General features: G+C 39.0%; 1 protein-coding gene across 1 annotated transcript in view; it reads left to right on the top strand.

Moving 5' to 3' along the window:
• LOC136121030 (rho guanine nucleotide exchange factor 28-like) overlaps window positions 1-24,649 on the top strand; it is a 131,069-nt gene extending 106,420 nt beyond the window's left edge. The window contains exon 28 of the mRNA XM_065874826.1: window positions 23,435-24,649. Within this exon, the coding sequence (XP_065730898.1) occupies window positions 23,435-23,598 (164 nt within the window). The 3' untranslated portion in view covers window positions 23,599-24,649. The remainder of the gene's footprint in view (window positions 1-23,434) is intronic.
• The last annotated feature ends 305 nt before the right edge of the window (window positions 24,650-24,954 follow it).

Consider the following 24,954-nt stretch of genomic DNA (forward strand, 5'->3'; position numbering starts at 1 on the left):
TCTCACGAACAAAATTCTTGATGTTTGAACATTAGATCCAAGTTGGTATTTGATTTTATTTATAGTGGAAGAGATGGTTGGCTTAGGAACTTAATCTGCACTCCTCTGAGGGACACTAGCCAAGACTACAGAAAATTTGAATTTCTTTAAACAATATAGTCCCTGTAGGACAATTGCTATGTAATTGGCCCCATGAAATGCTCAACTGTATTAGTCTTCTTAAAGGCAAAACCAACAAAAAGCATTCTTTCTGTGCCTTTTTTTTTCTCTCCTAGCTTTAGAATTCTAGGACTATTTACTCAGTGTCTCTCTCAGTTTATATTTGCCTTTTTTTCATTAATCAACAGAGAAAATACTTTCTGGTATGATAAGTAATCTGAAATCTTCTTAGTCTCCCTTTTCAGTTATATTTTTATCTGTACCTCAACATTTGCAGGTTACCTAAAAAGTTCCTTTTCAATGTAGTTAAAGCATCATAGTTTTGCCATAACGCATATGATAAAATTTAAATCGAGAACCAAATTTCATGCCTTAGTCACGTAGTTGACATTGGAAAAAGAATAACTTTATCAAGTTTGGACTCCAGAAGAGTGTTTCGCTTTGCTGCTTGTTAGAATTTGGTGCCCATCAAAATATTTTCAGATTCAAAGCATTGTATTCAGAATACTTCATCTTGGCAATGTTGTTATATTTTTTTAAATACAGACAGCTGCGTTAAACTTTCAATGACATGTTTTTTACACATGGAAATAGAATAGAAAATTTCCAAATAAAAGGCTATGCTGTAGTTAGTATTTAAGTAATAGTCTTTAAGAAGTGAGTACGTGATAATTTCTAACGTTTTAAATATATTCTGTAATTCAGAAATGGGTACCTTATTTGTGTTATCTGTGTGGAAGGAAGCTTTATTAAAGACCTACAGGCAATTTCCCATAAAACTGAAGCTGGCGTTAGGTAATATAAACTTCAGTGACAAAGAAGTATTTGAAAAGGTGGATGTATAAGTTTGCTAGAGCTGCCATAATAAAGTTCTGGAGGCTGGAAGTCAAAGATCAAGGTGTTGGCAGGGTTGCTTTTTCTGAGGTCTCTCTTCTTGGCTTATAGATGGTTATCTTCTCCCTGTCTTCACATGGTCTTTGCTCTGTGCAAATCTGTGTCCTAATTTCATCTTCTTAAAGGACATCAGCCATATTGGATTAGGACCCATCTTAATGACCTCACTTAATTACTTCTTTGAAGGCTCTATCTTCGAATATATTTTGAGGTAATGGGGGTTAGGACTTTAATATATGAATTTGGGGGGAACACAATTCAGCCTTTAACACAGGATAAAATTATTATTTTCTCTTTGCTATTTTTAGGTGCCAAGAAAGCTTTAATTTTTTAAGAAATGTACCATATTTGAACTATAATTTAACAATCTGAGCTTTTTTTTTTTTAACTTGGTTAGGGGAGTGAACTAAACTTTGTTTAAAAAATGCGTAACAGTAAAATTGTGGTAAATATCTATATTCTTTATATTTGTAGATATAGGTATCTGTTATCAAGCCTGTGTCAATACAGAAATTAGGGCAGAAAAATGTCTATATATTCATCAGGACATTTTCCCAAACCTAGACCTTAATTAAAGAGCTTTGGGAATTTTGAACTCTTTGTATGATTGGGAGGGAATATTAGATGCCTTTATTTTGGATTGCTTAAATAAAACCAAAGCTGAAGGGTTGAGAATATTCATATGAAATCAAGTTATTATCCAGATATATCTATGGGAGTTTGTAGAAGTCAAAATTGGGAAATCATTGATCAGCTCTTTATCTTTTCTTCTAGAATCTTGGCTATCACTTTGGTTAACATTTTAAAGGAAATAATAAATACTGCTTGCTCTTGTTCATCTGCGTTATGACAAGAGCATAGATAACTGGGCTCAAAGACTTAATTTTAATTTTTCTCACTGACAAGTATAGATGATTTTGCAGATTTTGTACCAGGAAAGGGAAACATGCCATTTGCTTGTAGAGCCTGGTGAGCCAAGGGTGCTCACTGCCAACTTCCTGACTGCATAGTTCTCTGGGGGCAGGTTTGCTATGTGAGCCAGCTGGGCCAGGGCCATCCCGCCTTAGTGAATAGAGCCCAGTACACAGCAGGAGAGCAAAACCAGCAGGTGGGTGGATTCAGAGGCAGCCAGCCAGCCGTGTGGCTGACTGTTCATCCCCGCCGAGCTTCCAATTTGGTTTGAACAAGCTGCTAAAGTGGGAACCTACTCAGTATGAAGGATTCCAGGGGGTTAGGCCTGACCTTGGGTCATCCTTAGCTTAACCCACCCTACATACAAGTACATATATACATACATGTACATACACACATATGTGGTCTGTGGGTTACATATTTGACCTCTCTAGTACAGTGGGGCTTTACTCTCAAAGTGATTAGGGTTGGGTTTGCAAGGAAAGTTTGTAACCATTTAGGTACCAAACATACCTGAAGGATAAGGCGTGCTCCTGTCAGTCTCAATGACTCCTGGGACAATGACCCAAAGTGGGCAAAGAAAACATCATGCCTTCCACAAATCAGAATCTGGGGACTGTCTCCTCTCTCACCCCCATGTCCATCCAACCGTGAAAATTCAATTTTCAGGACTTGCCTAAAATGTGGGGTGTTCAGCTAAGGACTGATGTTTAATGTTTGCCTAAGAAAAATATGACCATCTGGTTCAGAGGGCGTGGCAGACTTTTCCTTAAAGGACTATACAGTGAATACTTGCGTCTTTTCAGGCCGTCAGTCTTTGTCGCATATAGTCAGCTCTGCCGTTATAGCTCTAAATCAGCCGTAGACAGTACATTAAGAAATTAACACACGACTGTAAAGCAATTATACTCCAATCAAGATGTTAAAAAAAAAAGAATGAGATTAGCTGTGTTCCAGTAAAACTTTATTTGTAAAAATAGATGGTCTAACTTGTACTTTCTTTTTCACTTAAATTGAGAAGTTTATATTCCTCTTGGCTTGGAAATTCCATCCCAGTTAATTCACGTTTGGGTGAATTAATGTAATATTACATGGCACTTCATGCCGTTCAAAAGCACATTTTGAATTCATGGTCTCATTTGCCCTTTACAACATCCTGTGAGATGGTGGTTGCTGTCTCTGTTTTTCAAAGAAGACAACTTTTCTTTTTCACTTTTCCCCCCCAACTCCAGCTCCCAAAATCCTGTGATGGTGTTACGGAGGGCCACCCTCTAACTGTGAGGCTCATGAGAAGTGAGATGCCGTGGGTGGGATTGGCTGCTAGAACCGTGGTTACTGTAGCTGGCTGTGTACCATGGTTTCTGGGAGAAGGCAATAGAAATATGAATTCCTCTGTGCAGAGATTCTGACTTGGTAGGACTTGGCTGGGCCTGCAAATTTGTGTATCTGACATTTTCCTTAAGTGATTCTGAAGCAGCCATCCTGTTATCTTCCCCTGCACTGGCAGCCTGGAGTGCTGGGCTTGACGTTAGAGAACCTCAGTTCAAATGCTAACTCAGGCTCGTAGGGCTGCTGCATGATTCCTAAGCCTTAATTCCTCATCTGTACAAAAGAGAAGGAAGTGTTAGCAGAACTTAAAAAGAAAAAAATTGCCAAGCATGTTCTGGGATCCGGTGAACTTCAGCTTCATCCCTACCTGGTAGAAAGAATTCATTGTAATTGTGATTCAGAGGTGGCCTGCTGATAGAAATGAAAATGTCTCCTAAATGTCAGTAGGAAGCCAATAGTTTCAAATGTGATTTTTTTTTAAATATGTAAATTGGGGAATTTTTTTACTCAGACTGGAAATAGATTAGAATATAAAAGGTTAACTACTTTTCCATATTGGTCTAAGAGGAGGTGTTTGTTAGTATATCACCGGAACTGTCTTAGGAAATAAGTCACAGCATTTTGTTTCCCTTTGTTCCTCTCTGAGAGAAGAAGTTACATCAGTCAGCCATGTTTTCAGAACCAAATGTAAGAGAGATTTTGGCAGCAAGACTGAACATCTCAACTTGGGATGTAGAACTTCCATATCTACGGAACATCCAACCCTCATGGGTTGCATTATATAAATGGTTGCATTATATCAATATATCCCCAGGAAAACTTCTAATAATACTTGAGTTCCCTGAATAGACTTTCCTGCCAGAAAGAAAATGTTGAGAACACCCAACAGGAGTATTTCGGTTTAAACCAATTTTAAATTTAAAAATTGTATTCTGGTTTATGACCTTCATCTCTTTTTGAGTTCAGTTATCCTGAATTTATTTGTCCTTGTTAGTCCTGTATAGACTGATAAAAATCAAGGCTCAGAATCACCAGGAAGCACCCCTTGTTAGCACTTCTCATAATGTGAATTAATGACATGTGTACTAATTTATGTAAGGTCTGCCTGTCCCACTGTAGAATAAGCTTCAAGAGAGTGGGGCGCTCCATGTATCTCCTTTGTTCATTGCTCTGTCACAGTTGACAAAGCACAGTGCACAGTGTTTGGCATCTAATGAACATTTGATAAAAATTTGTGACATGAATGAAGGAGTCAAGGTCCACACTCTTTAGCAGAAATGAAAGCAACTATGAGCTTGAGTCACACAGCTTGACTTGACTGAGGCATTGAAACAGGTTGAGGAAAGCCAGTAGACTTGTGGAGTGTGATGGGGGTTAATACAGGTGGAGTAGGCAGGTGCTTCAGGCTAGCTACCTGGGTCGAGTGAGTTTGAAAACTTTTGTAAGATGGGTATATGTGAGGTGGCATTCCTGAAATGTCAGGATAACTATAAAATTGCTTGCCATGAATACCTTTCTGGATTCTAGGTAGCAGACTTGAACAGCTGCCAACTTTTCTTCCTCATTAATGTTGAAATAAATTTGTCTTCAGACGTATAGTCTCATTTATCAGTTTGATATAGGTACTCTTTGTTCAACTCTAGAGAGCATCTTCTTATATGAGTTATTTTTCCCTTTAGAATATTGTACATATAGCCCCACATGGCCATGTGTAGCAAATGAAAGCTCAAACAGTTAAAACATATTCTCCATAAAATGCCTTAATTTATTCTAAACAAGTAGAAATGAATTCATTGCTGTCCTTTTAGGAAGACGTCACATAAACAATTTAGCATTTAATTGTTATATGAACAACAGTTAGTCAGCCTATCTGTTCACTGGGGTATTTCTTTTTTAACCGTAAAGTAGCTTGAACACCAGTAAATTAAACATGGGCAGCTAGCTCAACATCAGTGAAACACTTTCTTAAACCCTTTTTCTTCTGCTAAATCCTATTTAACAGTCCAGTGTATCTCCCCAGGCAAAACAATTAGTATTTGTTTCGTTAAGTACACTCTTAGAATGTGAACCAATTTCCCTGGTACCACCGTCCGCTTGTCAGCCTTAAAGTATTGCCTGAAAGATCATTTATTTATCATGGCAATCTTAAAATTAAATGTGGTGGCATCTTAAGAAATATATCCCTTTGCTCTACCCCAGACAGACTGACTGAAAGGCACCTATGTGTCCTCAGCTGGTTAGTTCCCAGAAACAGTTGGCTGAGGAGGCAACGTCTTGTCCTGTTTTTCTGCTCAGACTTCGAGCCAGATAATAAGTAAGCCGGGGCCTGGGTTTTGATCTGTGGAGATGCTAACTTGCCATGATAAATCACTGTGGAGTTTGCTTGGAGAAGGGGCCAGGGTATCCATTCGCTTTCTAGGCAAGATATTAATTCAATTTAATTTGAAATGTTAATGCTTGGTTTGAAGGCTTACCTAAGGAAAAATGTGGTCTTACAGAGGTTCCCAGTTCTGCAGGATAGGACCCTGAGCCTTTTGCTGAACAATTTCACAGTACGACTGTGCAGAATTTAATTATTTTCACTCTTTTCCATAGCTCTCTTTGTGCAAATTTCATTACACTACAGGTTTTTCTTCCTAAAACATAACATGCTGGATGTTTGGATTAAATATTGAATATTTGGATCATCTGCCAAAAATACTGGAGACTCTACTTCTCAGGTGAATTGAGGTCATTTTGTAAGGACTGGTGCTGCTGTAAAGCTTTGGAAGAAGCATTTACAAGCAAAACATTGGCAGAGTTTTAATTTTATTTAATGACCTGCTTCCTACCAGCGATCTTGGCACCCTGTGCAGTGATTTGCAATCAATGTATCACACAGAATGTTATAACATTGCAATAAGGACCTTGCGTTCTAAGAGTCTCATAAATCCGCCAGCAACAAAAAACAGGAATCGCCTGCTCAGAGCCCTGTCCATGCAAAACCCCAGGAAGTGATTTTAACGCTCTGTTTTCTAACGTGTCCTCAGAAGCCTCAGTACTTTCTCGTAGACTCTGAATTTTGAAGTTCCTATTTCTCAGAGATGGTTTGGGCTGTCAGTATAGGAGTCTGTACGTGTTCGATTCAGACACCAGTCCTTTAGATGGGAGGGATTCTTGATTCTTCTGGATGGCTGAAAGAAGGCTATGGCTTTGGTGATTTCCCGTGAATTCAGGGCAGTCATGCTCAGTTGCAGTAGGCCATATTTTGGGGAGTCTTTTAGGAATGAATCAGAAAGGAAACATGCTTCCATCCTGGGAACCCACTGACATTTGCTACAGGCAGATGGCAGAAGGTGGGATGGTGAGATATTAGGAGTCAAGGAGAAAGAGACTTCACATACTTGGCTTTGCCAAAAGCTTCTAGAATCTGTGTTTAGGATCTTAGGCTTGTATTCTTGTCATTTCAGATGCACCCTTGCAGTCAACTGTTTAGCGGTGCTGGATTTTTTTTTTTCTTCTTATTTTAGTGTAGTAAATATGGAGCTATTAAATATTCTTAAAATTACATAAGCCTAAACCCTTGGATAAATGTAGGTTGTGTTTTCTTGACTTGTTTCCATATGGCTCTGTTTTGGGGATGTTATTATATAACAAGAATACGGAATGTATAATTCTTAATATATATTCCATCTGATTAAAATGGAACCTTCTTTTAAGAAACTAAAGGCTTTTAAAGCTGTGTTACTTCCAATGAGTAGATTAAACTTCTGACTCTTGATGAATTTATTCCTACCAAAAATAGTTAACCTATTTTTGATGACTTGTTAATGTGTCCAGATTGGCATGATAGATTATACACAAAGTAGAGCTCATCCTGTATTTTTAGACACTTGATGCTTCTGTTCAGCATGAGCTCTAAAATGCACCCGCAAAGTTTTGCATGTGCAAACTACTTTTCACCGGCACATAGCTTGGAAGGAGAAAACAAAAGGAAGGTTTGGGCCAAAATGTGATGGTCTGTTAGTCAGCATAATCGTGAGGCCCTATTTTGCATTTGGGCTCCAGTGTGAGGAAGTACAGTCACACACTGATGTGTCCCCGAGGACTGCGGACTGGGATCCCATCCCCCTTGAAAGGAGAATGCAGCAGTACTGCGAGGGGTAGGGTGTGTTTAGCTGCCTTTTGGGGTACTTCACTCAACTATCTGCAAAGATTTTTTTTTTTAATTTTAGTTATTTTATGCTGAACAAGCAGCCTGAGGTAAAGCATCGTGAAAGATCAGATACTACATTTGTCTTTTATGAGCTACCTCTGCTCTGAGCTGGGTATGAGGTGATTACCTTAATGGATATAGCGGGGAAAAGCTCAAATCTTAACTGTATGAGCAAAGTACTGGGAAAAATCACATTAAAATTATCCTACTCAAAGAAATTATCATTGCTTCTGATAGGAATATGGAAGGGTTTTTGCAAATGCCGCTGCCAGGGAGTTACAATATTTCAAATTAAAATATAGGTAATACATAGATATGGTGGGTATTTTTTTTAGAGATGGTTATTTTATCTTTTTAGACCATTGGCTAACTTTGAGGATGTGTGGTTCAGGAAAATTTCAGAAAATTTATTTCATGAAGGGCTTGATTAAATGACTAATTCAACAAGGACCCAGAAAAAACACTAGGGCGGAAACCTGCCTAGCAATATCATTTTTGACCAGAATGATCAAGACGAGACATATGTTCATGGGAAGAAGGTAGGTGATGTGATATTTCCCTGTCATTCAAAGATGAAAAGATAAAGAATCCATCTTCTCCCACCTCCTAAACCAAGTTTCAGCAAACATAGACTAAAATGATGCTTTTTCCAATGTAATGAACTTTAGGTGCATTTTCTGGTACTTCACTTTTACATGAGGGATTTGAATGAATGAATCAATGAATAGATTAACAAATGAATGCATGAAGGAATAAACTTGATTAATATTGAACAGTGGAGGTGGCTGAGTGGCATAGTGGTGAAGATAGAAGGCCTGGGTTCAGATTTACCACCTGTGAAAACTTAAGCACGTGTTTAAACTTGGTGTGTGTCAGTTTCCTCATCTGTAAAATTGGACTTCTGACAGTATCTACTTTGTAGGTGGTATGAGGGTTTTATAAGACGAAACGTACGATTCTGAGAACTTTGGAAGCACTTAGTAGACACAGTTATTGTCACTGTTACTGTTACACCTTGTGTTAAAAAAGGAGCAGAGCACTAGGAAGAACATTCAGTTGCTTCATCCACTGGGCCGCTTCCAAAATAGTTGCTCTGGGGACCTGAAGGACATATTGTGTCTCATTGGAGTATTATCTAAATAGATACTTCTCGAAAAACATTCCACAGTACATGATAGAAGGTTCCCATAATCAGATGGTACTGGGAAATGGCGGTTTGGCGAGTACACAACTTCTTCAAAACTTTCATTGTGCTCATGTGTACTGCGACTCTCCAAAAGTGGCACTTCCCAAACCTATTTAACCACAATATCCTCTTCTCCGGCCCAGAACCTTGCAGGGCTACTATTCCTTAAAGTATACTAGGAAGAAAACCAGTGATGTAAGTGGGTGTCGATATAAACTCATTGTGCGTGGTACACCCTTCAAATACATCCTTTCTCCCGTAGGAACAATTGAAATCCAAACGACATACGCCGACGTGATTTACCACGTGGGTTGTCTCCTGAATACCAGATACAACACAATGAATTTTAGATAGAGTTTTGTTTAGCCCCTAGGCCAGCATTTGGGCCTGTGGATAAGGATTTGTGTCCAGTCCTCTTAGGGCTTTTGTGGGTCACCTTCCTTGGGCTTATTCAAATGCACCGTGTGCTGAAATTAGTCATTGCTGATGAAGTGCAGGAGGTTATGTGCTTGGGCCTGGAGGCCTGATCTGACCTCTGATCTCTCCGCCTCATCTCATGCTGCTCTGTCCTTTCTCTCCCTGTGGTCCAGCCATAGGAAGTTCTTCCATTTATGTGAAAGGCCATAAATCTGCTCCTTTTGTACATCTATTTCCTCTTTCAGGAATATCCTGTCCTCCACCCTTTATTCTCAACCTGGTAAACTCTTGTTCGTCTTTCAAGACCCCAGCTCCAGGGTCACTTTCCTCCAAATGCCCATCCAGACCCTCCCAATCTGGGTTAGGAGGCTTCCTTGTGATTCTATAGTGTCCAGTAAATCCTTGTGTTACTTTCCACCATATTTTGTCACTTGTTTTCCCTCTGGATTCTTAAGTTGCTATATATTGTTTGAGATATTTACATACATTGAATGCTCAGATATTAACTCTATTATTCAGTCATTTTTGTGGAAAGAATTTCAAGGCACAGAGTACTGCCATCACTCTAGAAAGCTCCCTTCTACCTCTTACCAACCAACCTTCATTCCCAGAAGCAGCTACTCGTCTGCTTTCCATCAACCACAGGTTAATTTTGCTTATTCTAGAATGACATGGAATCAAATACTACGTACCTTTGTGTGTCCAGGGTTTTTTCACTCAACAGACTGTTTTTGAGATGCATCCATGCTGTTGCATGAATCTGTAATTGGTTCCCTTTTATTACTAAGGAATCTTGCTTAGATGAATTTACCACAATTATCCAGTCTTCTGTGGATAGATACCTGGCTTATTTCTAGTTTTTGGCTCTTATAAATAAAACTGCTATAAACAGTCTGTACAAGGCTTTTTGTGAATTATGTTTTCACTTTTCTTGGATAAATACCTAGGAGTAGAATTCATCCTAGAATTGGTGCCTATTTAGCTTTTAAGAAACTGGAAGAGTTTTTGAAGTGATTGTTTGGGCTATAAACTTCCTGGGTGCTGAGACAAAGTCTTGTTCAACTCGGTTTCCCTGGTGTCCGACCCAGTGCAGGGCACATACGAGGCACTCAGTGTTGATTGAAGAGTGAATGGACAAGAAGCTCAAAACAGTTTTCCTTCTGACACACCCTCTACTAACTGAAAAAATAAATAATGTTCTGTCCATCAAAGGCATGGAAACATGACTGGCTAAATGTGGGCTTATTCCAAGCAGATGAAAAATGGGGAATAACAGCTCCCTTCTGACCCTGCCTTGGACCTACATGTGCAGGTGAAGCCAAGTATGTAGATAGACACGGGACCATAGAAGGGTCCTGATCACCAGCAGCTGCAAAACTTACCTCCTAAAGTTAAAACTCCCAGCATTCCCATTCAAAGCCCTCCACAATCTTCCAACACATCCCCACCCCTCTGATTTATCTGCACTAACTCATAATTCCACCAGACCCAACAGCTCTCTTTTCTTATGGCATCCAGCATTTCCTCCCCTTTGCAGTAGGGGTGAGCTCTACCTAAAATACCTCCACCCGAGGCCACCTCTTCCTGTTGACATGCTGGTCAGCCAGGCTCAATTCCAGTTCTGTCTTTGCTCTGAAGCCTGTCCTGGCTACCACATCTAAAAACGCTCTCTTTGGAAGATCTCTGAAGTGGTGTCCGCCTGTGGACAGTGTTCATTGACCTCTTTTATAGTTATCTGTGTCTGCATCTTCCTACTCTGTGAGGTAACAGGCTATCAGAGGGCAGTGTGCTTAGTGGCCCTTATTGGTCTGGAAGGCGCTGGGGCCGTTGGTCACTAAGTCACTGAGGCTACTTGCTCTTTGCTCTTGGTGACTGATTCCACTAAAGAGAAGTTAAATTGTATGGTAATGCTATGGCTCCTTCTTCAAAAGAGTTGTTTACAGAAGAAAGAGATCTGTCTAAAAGGAGGAGGATGTAGTGTAAACTTGGGAATTTGTGTCACCTGGTAGATAATTAAAGGGAAATTGGTTTCTTAGGCTCCAGTGTTAGTCATAGGTCACAAGTCAGGAAGCACAAATATTAACGTCTAGAGTAGCTGCACATGGCATTTGTACGCATAAGACAATGTAAAATCATCTCCTATAGGAAGAGATGGCTCCAAGGAGTAAAGTAATTAATCTTAGTATATATGTTCTCATTTGATTCCTGTTTTAATAAAGTCCTAATTTTGCCTCTGTTCTGCAAACTGCCTACTTCTCTAATGGTACAATTTCTAAAAGTATTTAAGTTTAATTTCCAGAAATGTAATGTAGTAATCTTTCCTCTGATTGCAAACATAAATATGAAAAGAATGTTGAGTGTGAAAATTTACATTGAACAAAACATTTTCTATATATTATGTTGTACTTTTAAAATGTTAATCATTTTTGAGTGACATAAATTCAAAGCTGCAGTTGGAAAAGATATTTCAGGGTTTGGCTTCTCAGCAAATGTTATTTCAAACAGATAAGAATTACAAAGTGATTCTCGTTTTTAAAAAGAAAAAATTTTATGTTGCTCTGAAAACTGTAAATACCAACTTCTCAGAACAGAAAAAGGCATGTAAGTTCTTTGACATCTCATAATTTTGTAATTGATCAAGAGAAAAAAACACTCATTTATATACCTTTAAAGAATTGGGTGCCTTTTTTAAAAAGTCTGGTAATAACATAATTATTAAGAAGGAGGTAGAACTAATTAGCTTGGGTGTGTTTGATCTAATTGCTTGCCTTCTTCTAGTTTAAAGAAAAACACTGGATCTGGTATGCTTAAGAATTTTAACATCTGCTTTTCCCTCTGCTGAACCAGTAAGAAGTAAATGCAGCATTAAAATTCCTAGGTTGATTTTCTGCATTATTCACCTGGCAGAGAAATGAATTCAGTTCTTCTTTCAGCAAAATGAGAGGCATAACTCTTTCAGTGTGGGTAGAGTCATGCAGAAGGCAGTTTTCCAGTTTTATTGCCATGGTACTTAGGAGTCCCTGGTCTCTACAGCCTTAAGAGGAATTGAATGCCATGAAAATACTGCCCTGTCCTTGTAGCTGGAGACCTACATATTGTTTAATTCAGCACAATCTTAAAAAGCTGTCCCTGCTTCTTAACAGGGACTCTGAGGTTGGAACATCTTAATTTGTTTTGATTTAAAGTTTGAGCTTGACATATTCCCTGATTACCTGAATGTATGCACAGTTTGAAACATGTACAGAATTAAGCAGAGGAGTATAATAACTGTTCATGTACCATCACCCAACTTCAAAAAATTAGGAAATTATGACCAGTGGTGATTTATGTAGATTCCTACCCACCAATTCCCCCATGCCCAGCAACAACACACACCCTGTGCTATTTTGAAGCAAATTCTAAAAATCATCTGTAAGCATATACTGATACATAACATTTCAGTATGTATCTCTGAAAGATAAGGCTCTCTTTTTTAAACTATTATCACACCTAGGAAAAATTATCAAAACTTCCATAATATCAACATATAGTCAGGGTTCAAGTTTCCAATTGTTTTATAAATGTAGTGCGTGTGTCCTTTTTCCAGCTTGTTTTTTGGACTCAGTATACAAATAAAGACCACATATTGCAATTGGTTGCTGTGTATTTTCATGCATTTTTTTAACATAAAAGTTTTAATTATGAAAATTTCAAACTTACAGAAAAGTACAGAAAATCTGTATCAGGCATGCATTTAACAAATGTTAACTTTATACCATATTTGCTTCAGATATCTCTTTGCCCTTTTTTTATTTAAAAGAAATGTTAGATATGAAATCCCTTCCCCTTATCTTTTTCTTTTTTCCTATTCAGAGTTATCCAATATCCTGTAATTGGTGTATATCATTTCCACAGTATGTTTTTATGCCATAAACATATATATGTATCAATAAACATACTTTTTGTTTTAACAAAACAAAAATATGACATATTGTTTATCATTTATGGATACATATAAATGTAGTGGAAAACAAAAAATGATATATTGTTTATGGATACATATGTACGTAGTGATAGTATAAAACAGCCTGCCCTTCTTCCCTTTCTCCCCCACTCCATGTGTATGTGTGTGTATATGTCTATTTGCAACTTATTTTTTTCACTCATTTGTACATGTAGCACAAATAGTTAATTTTAAACTGCTGTATGCTCTTCCATTATGTGAAAAAACACCAGCATATTCATTACCTTACTAATGAGCAATTAGGATGTTTCCAGTATTTTTGTATTACAAACGCTTCTCAGTAAACATCCTTTTATGCACATCTCCTTGTGCACATGAGTGAGAGTTTATGCAGATTATGAACACCTAGAAGTAGTAGGGATGTCTTTGGTTTCGCTGGGTATTACTGATTTCTCTCTAAAATTATATAGTGTAACTCTCAGCAGCAATGTACGAGAGGTCGAGTTTCTCCAGATTCTCCCCAACACTTAGCATTGTTAGGCTTTTCAATATTTGCCGATATCATGGGTATGGAATGGGTAACCCCTTTCTTTCAATTTGTACTTCCCTAATTACCAGTGAGATTTAGTTCCTTTTTAATATTTATTAGCTTTTTAGGTTTCTTCCTCTCTGAAGTGCCTGTTTATAAAGGTTTTTTTCTAACAGCAGATATTAGAACTTCAGAAGTCTCTAATCTTAATTATACAGACACGTTCATTCTTTTTGAATGGGCTCAATATATTTCGTACTTTGAGAAGTAGTTTTCCGAAAAATCATATTTATACTTATATGTAGACATTTAAGATTAGAAAAGGACATTTGTGAGAGCTGAGCCCTTTTAAGATGGAGAAAAATCAACTGTATGAACAGAAGCTACTAAAAATAATGTCATTGTTCTATCCTACCGAGACTTTAACCATCTGCCTTATTTTTTCATTTGCTCACTTTTTTTCTACCTCCTATGTTTTCCTCCAGAGTTCCTATACTTCTCTCAATAACTGATCAATGTTATTTTACATACACTCAACACATTCCAAAATCTATCAGCTTCATCTTCCTTCCTGGAAATTTCCCTTCCAGAATCCTCTGTCCTCTTACTCTAATATGCCCTTGTTGCTGTCCCAGCCAGCAGTGTAGCTGTCACCTGGGACATCTCTTCATATCTCTCCTGTGTTGGATCCTATTGTCCTCAATCCCAATCTTTCTCTTTTATGGCATATTCCTTTATTTGTTGGAACGTATCTCTAAATCTTCCTAAGAAAAGGTCTAATAATGAAAGGATTTTTTTTCCAAATCAGTTGAAATGTCTTTTTCATTTCCTTTATTTATTTTTGCTACTTTTATACTTGGTTTTTATAATATATCTGGGCTTAGAATTCTATACCCAAATTATTTTCCTTCGGAATTCTGAAGGATTTGATTCTTCCACTTCTCAGCGTTGCTGTTAAAAAGTCTGATGCCATTCTGATTCCTAATTCTTTGTTTGTAACCTGTTTGTGCTTTAGGAAGCCTCTGGAATTATCACTTTATTCATTCTTGGATGAATTTTATAATATGCCTTAGTCTGATCTTTTGTTAAAATCATTTTTACTGGTTATTCATTAGACTCTTTCAATCAAGAAATATATTTTCCTTCGAATCTGTGACATTTTCTTCTTCAAAAAATTGCTTCTCTTCAGTTTTATCTTTACTGGAACTGTTTCCAATTATAAATTGGACCTCTTGGAGCCTCTGATTTTTCTGGGTTTTTTTTTGTTTATTTCCATTTCTTCATGTTTTTGTTCTACTTCCTGGGAGATGTTCTCATCCTTAACCTCCTACTTTTCCATTGATTTTTTTAAAAAATTCAGCCAGCATATTTTTAATTTCTAAGAGATTTTTCCTTGTTCTCTTATAGTTCCTATTTTATGGAATCTTGCTTGGTGGCCGAAATATCTTAAAAATTTTTTTTGAAGATGTTAATTATGGTTTTTGGATGTTTTCTTCAGCTTCTTGTGTTCCTGAGTTGTGTTCCATTTTCAAGTTCGGTTTGTTTTCAGCTCTCCTTTTCATATTCCATAGTGTACCTACTATTGTGGATTGGTGTGAGGTTTGAATTGAATGCTTGACTCAAGGTCAAATAATGTTAGTGGCTTAAAGAGAGAAGCCCTATTATGCAGTTCTATCTTGACTGCATTTTCAGCTTCATTCCTACTGAGAAGACAAGGATTAGAATAAATGAAATTGTAAGGTACTTTCTAAACATAAGAATTCCAGATTGGTGATTCCCACAACTCTAATTACAGTAGGTAGAATTTTTGAATAAGGTATTCACTAATTCATTCATTCATTTGACATTATATGTTGACACCTACTGCTGTTAGGAACTGAAATTTACTCAGATATTGTTGGACTAGATGTACATCTTTTAGTTCCTATTGCTTAAAAAATGTTACTTTTTAGTTTTAAGTAAACTCAGAAGACTAAAGAATAGGAATCCAAATTCTAAAAGAACATTATCAATTCACTGCTCTGGACAAATGGACTCAGGGTATAAAATGAGACCTTTTCTGAATTATATTTCACTGAGGAGATGTTAGATTTTCCAGGCAAGAGCAAAGACCGTACCTGAATCTGTATCATTTATTTTTTTTTTGCGGTACGCGGGCCTCTCACTGCCGTGGCCTCTCCCGTTGCGGAGCACAGGCTCAGGACGCGCAGGCCCAGCGGCCATGGCTCACGGGCCCAGCCGCTCCGCGGCATGTGGGATCTTCCCGGACCGGGGCACGAACCCGTGTCCCCTGCATCGGCAGGTGGACTCCCAACCACTGTGCCACCAGGGAAGCCCTATGTTTTGTTTTTTTTGGCCATGAGGCATGTGGAATCTTCGCTCCCCAACCAGGGATCAAACCCACACCCCCTGCAGTGGAAAGCAAGGTCTTAACCACTGGACTGCCCGGGAAGTCTCCACGGTATCGTTATTACACCTTAAAAAATTTAACAGTTTTTACTTAAAATCATACTCTCAGTACTTGAATTTCTCTGATTGTCTCAATTTTTTTTCCCTTGGTTTGTTTGAATTGGGATCCAAATAATTTCATGTATTGCATTTGGTTTGTATATCTCACGAGTCTTTTAATCTAAAGTTCCCTTGCCTTTAAAAAAAAATCTTACAACTTGTTGAAAAGACTGGGTTGCTTATTTGGTGAAAAGACATTTTTTTTTCTGAAAAAAATATATTTCCTGAAAAATTTTTCTACATTCTGGATTTTGCTGATTGGATCCCTGTGGTGTCACTTAATGTAGTCTTCTGCCTCTATATTTCCTGTAAACTGGTAGTTGGGAATAGATATTTGATATTTGACTAGATGCAGGCTTTATTTTTTGACATGAAAAAATCTTCATAGATGGAGTTGTCTGTTTCCTATGTTGTAGATGTTGTATATTTCCACTTGCATCCCATCAGGAGGCTTGAGGTGTCTGTTTCTCTCTTTGCGATATTAAGATTTATTAAGATTGACCCGTGGGTTCGGATGTTGTCCATCCATTATAAAGTTCCCCATCAGCTCTTCTCCTAATGCTTTTAGCAGCCATTGATGATGATTGCCCGAGTCTGCTATAGATGTTATATACAGGGTCAAGAGTCTCTGAATTTGGAAAACCTCACCTATTTCCAGCTTCCCACCCCTGATTTATTCTGGCATCTTGGTCATTTATTGTCTCTTTCTTTCTTAGTCTATAATAGATTTATTATTCTCTAGTGCACTATTCCCCAAAGTATAGAACACAACACTGAAAAGTACACTGTGAGAAAAAGCTCCCCGAGTTTGGGACCTGCCACATACAGTTTTTCCCTTTCAGAGATTAATAATACAGGTGAGCCTATTAAAGTTCTGAGGAATATGTCAATAAAGAAACTTGATTAACCCGGGGTTTCATCAACTTACTTGACCACTGTATTCTTTTATCATTAATGCCTATTAGTATCCTGATTAGAGAAACACACTTTGAAATGCATCTCAGAGAAGAGGGGAAGGTGGAGGCACTTGCCCCGTTTTCCCGTGGGACTTGCTGATGTTAAGGTCATGACTCAGTAACACGGGCACCCTTCTGGGTGAGAGAGTGTGAGAGCAAATCAAAGTTCACACAGAGACAATTGACGTATCATAATGCATCTTGTGTTAACATAATTGTAACTTCATTGTATTGATTGCTTCAATTGCTGTGTTTCTTATCAGTGTTACCTACATAACCAACATAGATTATTCCAAATATGTTAATTACTGGTAAGAAAATAAAGCCCAACTCTAACAGTCACAACTTAAAAAAATTATGAGTTTGCTTTCTTACATTACACATTTACACGTATACAACCCCAGAGTACCCTTCGGTTATTTTATTTCAGGTGCAGGATTGGTACGTGAGGAGTAATGTAGGGAATCCTAACACTCATTGAGATCATTGGCTTCAGATATCCAGATTGGTTTTTATGCCAGATGCTCACATGCTGTTTGTGGCTCACTATGGGAAATGTAGTTGAGCAAAAGCAGTGAGGGAGAGAAATTTTCCTTAGCTCTGAGGACACGTTGAGTTTTGTACATTAAGTGTTTTCCATTAGAAGGAAAATGCTGTGCCTTAATGCTCCTGAGAAAGAAATAGTGATTGCCAGTAATGCCCTCAGGAAACAATTTTGTAAATGTTTCACAGTATAAGCATGAATCGACCATTAAATGGGTGAATACAACTTATTTTGCAGACTTGGAATATGAATGACAATTTGTTTGAGGTGGTGTCATTCTAGGAAAGTGTGAATTTTGATTATAGGAACTTGCACAAGGGATACAGTAGTAAAGAGTATGAGTCGGAACACTTCATTAAAATAACCAAGAACAGAGCCAGGACCCAGAGACGTGAAGCTCTGTTTTGTGAGTCTTCTTGGGGAGAATGGATTGGGATAAGACACGGAGAGGGCTGACATGCATCATCAATGATCCGAACATTGACTTAACGTGTTTTTGTAGCACTGGGCTGCTGGCTGTCTGGTCATTGGGTAATGTGGAGTTAAATTCAGACCTGGACAGTTAATGTTTATGATGGAAGTTATCCTGGTGCTTTGAAATTGAAACAAAGCTTTTCTTTAAAAATTATTAGGATTTAAAATGCTTTTCTGTTCAGAAAATCCAGAAAAAGGCAAAGACTACATGAATTAAATGTTTTAAAACAATAGGCAACCGCTTTCTTTATGACAAACTACTGTTAGGTTTGCTGTTCATAGAAGGGAAGATCAAGTGTAGATTTTGACCGGGGACCTTATCTTCCACTCATTAGGTAGCTTTCCAAATCCTGTGCTCTGAGGGCCGTGTGGGCTCAACTCAAATACGTGTTGTAGGGAAGACTGAAAGTAGAAGGGTGGGGCATATATCCGGAAATTACCCTTAAAACATTATTTTAAATGCAACTTAAGGTAATACATTAGTATTCCTTGAGCAGAAAGCAGTTGAAAAATGCATTCACTTGTTGCACTTCTAGAATAGTATTTGGTGCATTACTGAGCCAAAACACAGGTGTAAACGTTCTTCTACAGTATAAGAAGTTTAAGAGGCCTGAATGATGATTTCAGTTCAATCCTTCATGAACTGAAGCCCAGAGAGCGGAAGTGACTCGCCCAAGGTTACATTGACCTTGTGGTTTAAAAGATTTCATTCACTTCTCAGCTTGGGAGGGACTTCATTCATTTTCAGTGTGACACGTGGTTGCATTTTACACCTTGACTATACAGTCTGGTCTTGCAAATAACCAATTATCCAGTTGACTCAAAAGAATAATGATGGTGAGCTGATGCAGGGAAGGCCAATTTTTCTTCCCGCTCGTGTCAGCTTTTCAGGTGCCAATCACTATGGTTGTATGTCATCCAGATCCCACATTCTCTTCTTTCATAGTTTGAAATTCCAGTAGCAGGTGAGCAAAGTGTGAAAATGATAAATGCAAATGTCAACAAATGCATTTTTAGCCCTTCAAGGCTACAATGAAGGGCTAAAAATAGGGGGATTTGGGGAACTGTCTCTGGGTATCAGCACATCATACAGCCCATGGCCTGGGTGTTTTCTGCCCCCCCCGCCCATAAGACAAAGGGGATAGGACCAGCCAAAATGTGTATACTTATCATTTTTAGAAACTTCATGAGAAGACTGACTTAGACCCTACAGTGAGACTGAGGAAATTTCTTGTGAAGGAATAAGTTTTAGGCTGTGAAGAGAAGTTCAGCTAAATAGGAAAAAAAAAAAACGTGCATCAAGATTCTACTTCTCCACTTGGTTTAGCTAGGCTTTGATGTGTTTTAGCCTATTTGTCCTTATTTTAAGGTTAATAATGCTCACTCTGTTGAGTTTCCAGAGGTATGGGAAGGATCAAATTATTTCTTTTATGTCAACTAAGAGGGACAGTTGTGTTGAGACAGTAGATTAAAAGGTTCTTTGTAGTTTGAAGTTTTGTTTCATCATAAGAGCATTTGGTTTTTTATCTGACCAAATTATGATTGTGTTAATATTTCTTTGCTTATTAAAAAATGAGGTATTCTGTTTTTTATTTCTGAATTTTATTTATTTTTTTATACAGCAGGTTCTTATTAGTTATCCATTTTACATGTATTAGTGTATACATGTCAATCCCAATCGCCCAATTCATCACACACACCCCAACCCCCCACCACTTCCCCCCTTGGTGTCCATATGTTTGTTCTCTACATCTGTGTCTCAATTTCTGCCCTGCAAACTGGTTCATTTGTACCATTTTTCTAGGATCCACATATATGCGTTAATATACGATATTTGTTTTTCTCTTTCTGACTTCACTCTGTATGACAGTCTCTAGATCCATCCACATCTCAACAAACGACCCAATTTCGTTCCTTTTTATGGCTGAGTAATATTCCATTGTATGTATGTACCGTATCTTCTTTATCCATTCGTCTGTCGATGGGCATTTAGTTGCTTCCATGACATTGCTATTGTAAATAATGCTGCAATAACCCCAACAAACATTGGGGTGCATGTGTCTTTTTGAATTATGGTTTTCTTTGGATATATACCCAGTAGTGGGATTGCTGGGTCATACGGTAATTCTGTTTTTAGGTTTTTAAGGAACCTCCATACTGTTCTTCATAGTGGCTGTATCAATTTACATTCCTACCAACAGTACAAGAGGGTTCTTTTCTCCACAAAAAAAGAGGTATTCTATTTTTATTTCCAGTAATTTACAGGCATTTTGATCACAAATAAAATTGGATGATTAATTCTACTCCCCAAGAATTCTGCTTTCTGAATCAATGAGGGTTTAACAAATGTTTTTTCAGTTTAGGGTTCTATATGACGATCATACTCTCTAGGGTAGAGCGTGTGGAAGAAGGTGGCTGACCTTGAGAAATATACAGTTGCTGTGCTGGAGTCCTTTCAGGGTTGAAATGGAGTAATAAAATCAGAAATCACAGAACGGTTTCTAATTTCAAAGACAGACTGTCTGACCTTGCCTAAGTAGTTCAGGTAGAAACCAAGAAGGAACGTGGAGAAGGAAATTGAGTTCCCCTCCAGGTGACACACAAGCGCAACCTTAATACATATGGGATTACAACATGGGCCATTGATTCACTTTAGGGTCCAGGATATGTTTTTCTCCTGTATTTTTATTATTTGAAAAAATTCTGATTAAATCTCTCTCTCTCTGCCTGCCTTATACTCACACACAAATGAAAAACCTCCCCCAATGTTTACTCTTGGTTCTCTATCTTCCTGAACTGGAGCCTTTAAGATAAAAGAATTCTTTCTGAAATGTATTTGGTTCTTGGGCTCTTTTTGAACAAGTCTTTTCTTGAAACCATGAAGGGGACTTCCCAGATGCCTAGAATCACCAGTATTTTGGATTCTTTGCTACATGTTTCATAACCCAGAGGAAGGAAACTTACATGGATTAAGGACTTCCGTTCTGCCCGGCTTTGTCACATTTGTCAGCAATCTCGTCCCAACTGCCTCTTTCAATGGATGATTGTTCATTCTCCCTGTAGCGCTACTTGCACCCTGGCTGGACCTTCTGTGGGCTAGTAGGCAGCGCTGTGGTTGGTGGCAGAGGTGAACTGTTCTCCAGTCTGTCAGCCTCTGCTAGATGGAAGTTCTGAGGCACGTTTTTGTTTTTTAGGTTGCATGATATTAAACATCAGTAGTTTAACTGGGAATGTTTATTTTTAGAGGTGAAATGGTTTTATTTCAATGGCTAGGAAAAGGAGTTAAAAGTGTGAAAATGTGTGATGACCACAGACAGGCGAAGGACAGAGAACATTCTAGGTTGATCTGTATTGCCCTGATAGTGAAATCATTGCCTGGGTTTTTTTTGTGTTTACCTGATTGAATGAGGGAGGTTCCTAATTTTACAGTAATTACTGTGTCGGTTTGGAGGAGCTCAGAATGTCTTTTTTCTTTCTTTTTTTGGTAAGTGTTCAAAATTTGGTACTTAGGGAGGTTAAGCATTACACATCCAGGGTGTCTTAATTCTGCAAAGATGGTCATTTCCAGCACAACAAGAAATGGGGACCATGAGAATCTTGAGCAGATGAGCAAGTGGGAATGATCCTCTGAGTTCCAATCCGGATTACTTCCTAGCTGCACGAGGGGCAAGACTTTAGCCTGAGCCTCAGCTTCCCAATCTGTAAATTGTGCGTTTCAACATTTGGAGGCTTAAGGAGGTGATGACTGTAAAAGGCCTGGAACAGCTGCTGTGCCCAGAGAAGGCACCGTACACATGGTGGATTTAGAGGCATTTTCAGTAGTCATGTTTTCAGTAGTGAGTGAGAGCCCAATATTTGAGGTACGGGATTAGGATCAACAGAATCAAGTCACCCCAATGTAAATGGATTTTTTTCTTTGTGCCCCATTGATACCTAGAGTTAGGGATGGCCTAAACCTTTGAGCAGAGCTGTGGAGTGCAGCCTCACCTCCTTTCCCCAACCCCTCCCTTCCCCTCCCCTCCTTTCCCTTCCCCTTCCCCCTTCCCTCTCCTCCCCTCCCTTCCATTTTCTCCCCTCCCTTCTCCTCCCCACCTCTCCCCTCCCCTCCCGCCAGCGTCCTCCTGGGCTGGCTTTGGAGGCACTGGTCAGCTCCTCCAGGTGACCTGTGTCTACTTCCTGCGGCCCTGGCTGCCCCTCTCCCGCTGGCTATGCCTCCTACTGGAAGAAGTGATGAAAGGGGGTACAGCAAAGGAAGCCGCATCCCTGAAGGTGGAGCCCTGTGAGGACATTTTGCTCTTCATTCCAGCCAGGCCCTTGCTTCCTGTCTTCGCTAGTAACCAAAGATCCTTGTCAGGAGCGTAAAAATTACAAGCATTTTTGTCATCAGAGTGCTAGCAGTTATGTGTATCCATCTAAATAATAGAGCCTTTGAATAAAATGTGGCCAGGATTAGAATGACCTCTTGTTAATGACTGAAAAGAGAACAGGTGGGCCTCAGGGCGCTGCATCTTCCCCACCTGGGTTTCCATGTAGACTGCTTTTTGCTCCAACTGAAGCTGGTTATTTGTAATTTTCCCAACGTAGCTGAGCTTCCGGGAGGATGGTCAGTGGAGCAATGCAGAGAATATGGTTTGCAGCAACAGCCTTGCTTTTTTTTCAAATCAAAATCCCCCTTTGCCTTTCCTTTAAACCATGTATTAGAGGGTTTTATCAGAAAAGGGGAAATGGGCTGTGCCCTGCTGTTGCTAGGTAACCAGAAAAATAACAAACCCAGTCAGTTGTTACCAGAATGATTTTCCCCAGGAACCTGGTTCCTTTTGCTAAGTGATTTGTGTGTTGTTAACAGATTTGCATGGAGGGTCTCCATCCTTCATCTCCTTTCTCCCCTTCCCTCTCCCCATATCAGGAAAGTCCCAGGTACCTTATTTGAGTCTTCCAGATCAGTTCTTGACTTTGAGTTACTCTGAGGGAAGATGCGGTGCAGATGCAAATATGGCTTATTGCACACAGCTGGGGTAGGTAACTATTTCTAAGACTGTTGAACCCATTTAAAAAAATAACTGGGCACCCCCTTCTCAGCAGGTGCAGTGTTTGAACAGCCCACAGATGGTAACAAGTTTTTGTTTGACGGTTTTGCTGGGAGTATTTTGTAAAGGTTATTTTTAGCCACAGGCGATGTTTGTACACCCAACCAACCATTTTAGTGATTTTGATTAAATCATTAGATATCCATTTCATTCCTTTCTCGCTGGACTCGTCATTCTCTCCGTGGCTAGCTCTATGGCCACAGCATTTCCCAATCTTCGAGGGCTCTGACTCTGACTCCTAGTTTCACCTGACCTGCAGGTCCCAAGCTGACTCTCCTGTGACCTGTGCTGTTTGTTGCAGATTTGGACCTCTCTCAGACTGCATGCCCGCCCCCCCAGGACTCAAATCTGCATGGCCCTCAGCTGCAGACGTTCATAGCAGAAGCAAAGCTAAATCTACAGAGAGTAACCAGACAAGACGGCGAAACTGGAGATGGAGCAGAAGAAACTATTGTTTACCTCTAATTGTGTTGTTATTTTTCCAAATGAAACAAAATACAGGCATTTGGGGGAGAATTTTTTTTTTCCTTTCCTGATGTGTGTGTGACTGTGTCCAAATTGCTTTAGGAGTTATGTTTAATATTTCGTGCAAGTTTATTTTGGGGGCATGAGTCTAATAATTAAATTATTGAAAACAACTCTGTTTGTATCATCACTAACTTATCACACCTAATTCCAGACTCCTGGAGGAGAAATTAACTTAGATAAGCAGAAATATGTTCAAAGTTGTTATGACCCTAGAGTAAAATTCCATATTGTATTTTCTACGGGATCATTTGTTTTTTGAAGTGCCTTTTAAGATCTAGGTGAAGCACTTTGGATGGAAAGAGTGATATAATTGGCAAATTTTCACAATCACAGCAGCTGATTAGGAGGAGTGACCTCAGGGCCCTCAAAGGCCAGGAGGATGTGGAAAAGAACTTTTCTTAGCTAGTCTTTGGGACATCAAAGGGGTCACCCCTGGTGGTGAGCTGTCACAGTCACCAAGCAACAGAGGTACCCTATTTGGACCCCTGTCCTAACTGGGTGGCCGCTCTGCTGTGGACACAATCTGGACTCTTGGGACCTGGGGCAGAGACTGTTCAGATGCACCTTCGTGGTCCTAATGCTTGTGGGCTCTGAAGTCATAGTTCAGCAGCATCTTTCAACACGGCCCAGAGGCGTGGCCCCAGCAAGTCGGTTCGAGGTAAAGTTTAGTAGCAACGCTTTGCTACCGAAGTAAGACTTTATTAGCCCTTGCTTCTCTCAGCTGGCCCTGCCTCCTTTTGGTCCCGGGAGCACCAAAGACCACCACTCACTGGAGGGATCGCTGCCCAACAGTTACTGAAGGACAAAAACTGCTCTCTTGGAGAAGCTTGCTGCCTGAATGTGCTTTTCCACAAAGGAAAACTGGCACATCTTGCTTTCAGGGTACTATGGGTCTCTGTGTGAGAAAATAAACCAGGAAATGTTTTCAGTTTGTTCTTCAGAAGTATTTGTGTATGTTTTGGTCAGTGTCAATAAATATCTATTCCCTTGCTAGTTTACTTTGAAATTTTAAAACTGTTGAGAACCACAGTAAAATACACCTTTCACACTCAAACACAATCTCCCTTTATTAAAAATGAAAATAAAGGAGGAATACTAAATTCACCCAGACTTGCAACACTTACCAGGAGGGAGCTGTGATAGGAAGAGAAAAAAATTCACCCTGGTTCCGTTATGTTTTTTTCCCACTTAAGTTACCAGTGGAATAAGTAACCTATATTTTCACTTGGGCAAGTCTAATCTGAGTTTTTTTTTAAAAAAAACTTTTTGGGGACACTCTTTTTTCTGACTCCT

This window comes from Phocoena phocoena, chromosome 3 (assembly GCF_963924675.1).
Source record: "Phocoena phocoena chromosome 3, mPhoPho1.1, whole genome shotgun sequence".
In the NCBI taxonomy this organism is placed as follows: Eukaryota; Metazoa; Chordata; class Mammalia; order Artiodactyla; family Phocoenidae; genus Phocoena; species Phocoena phocoena.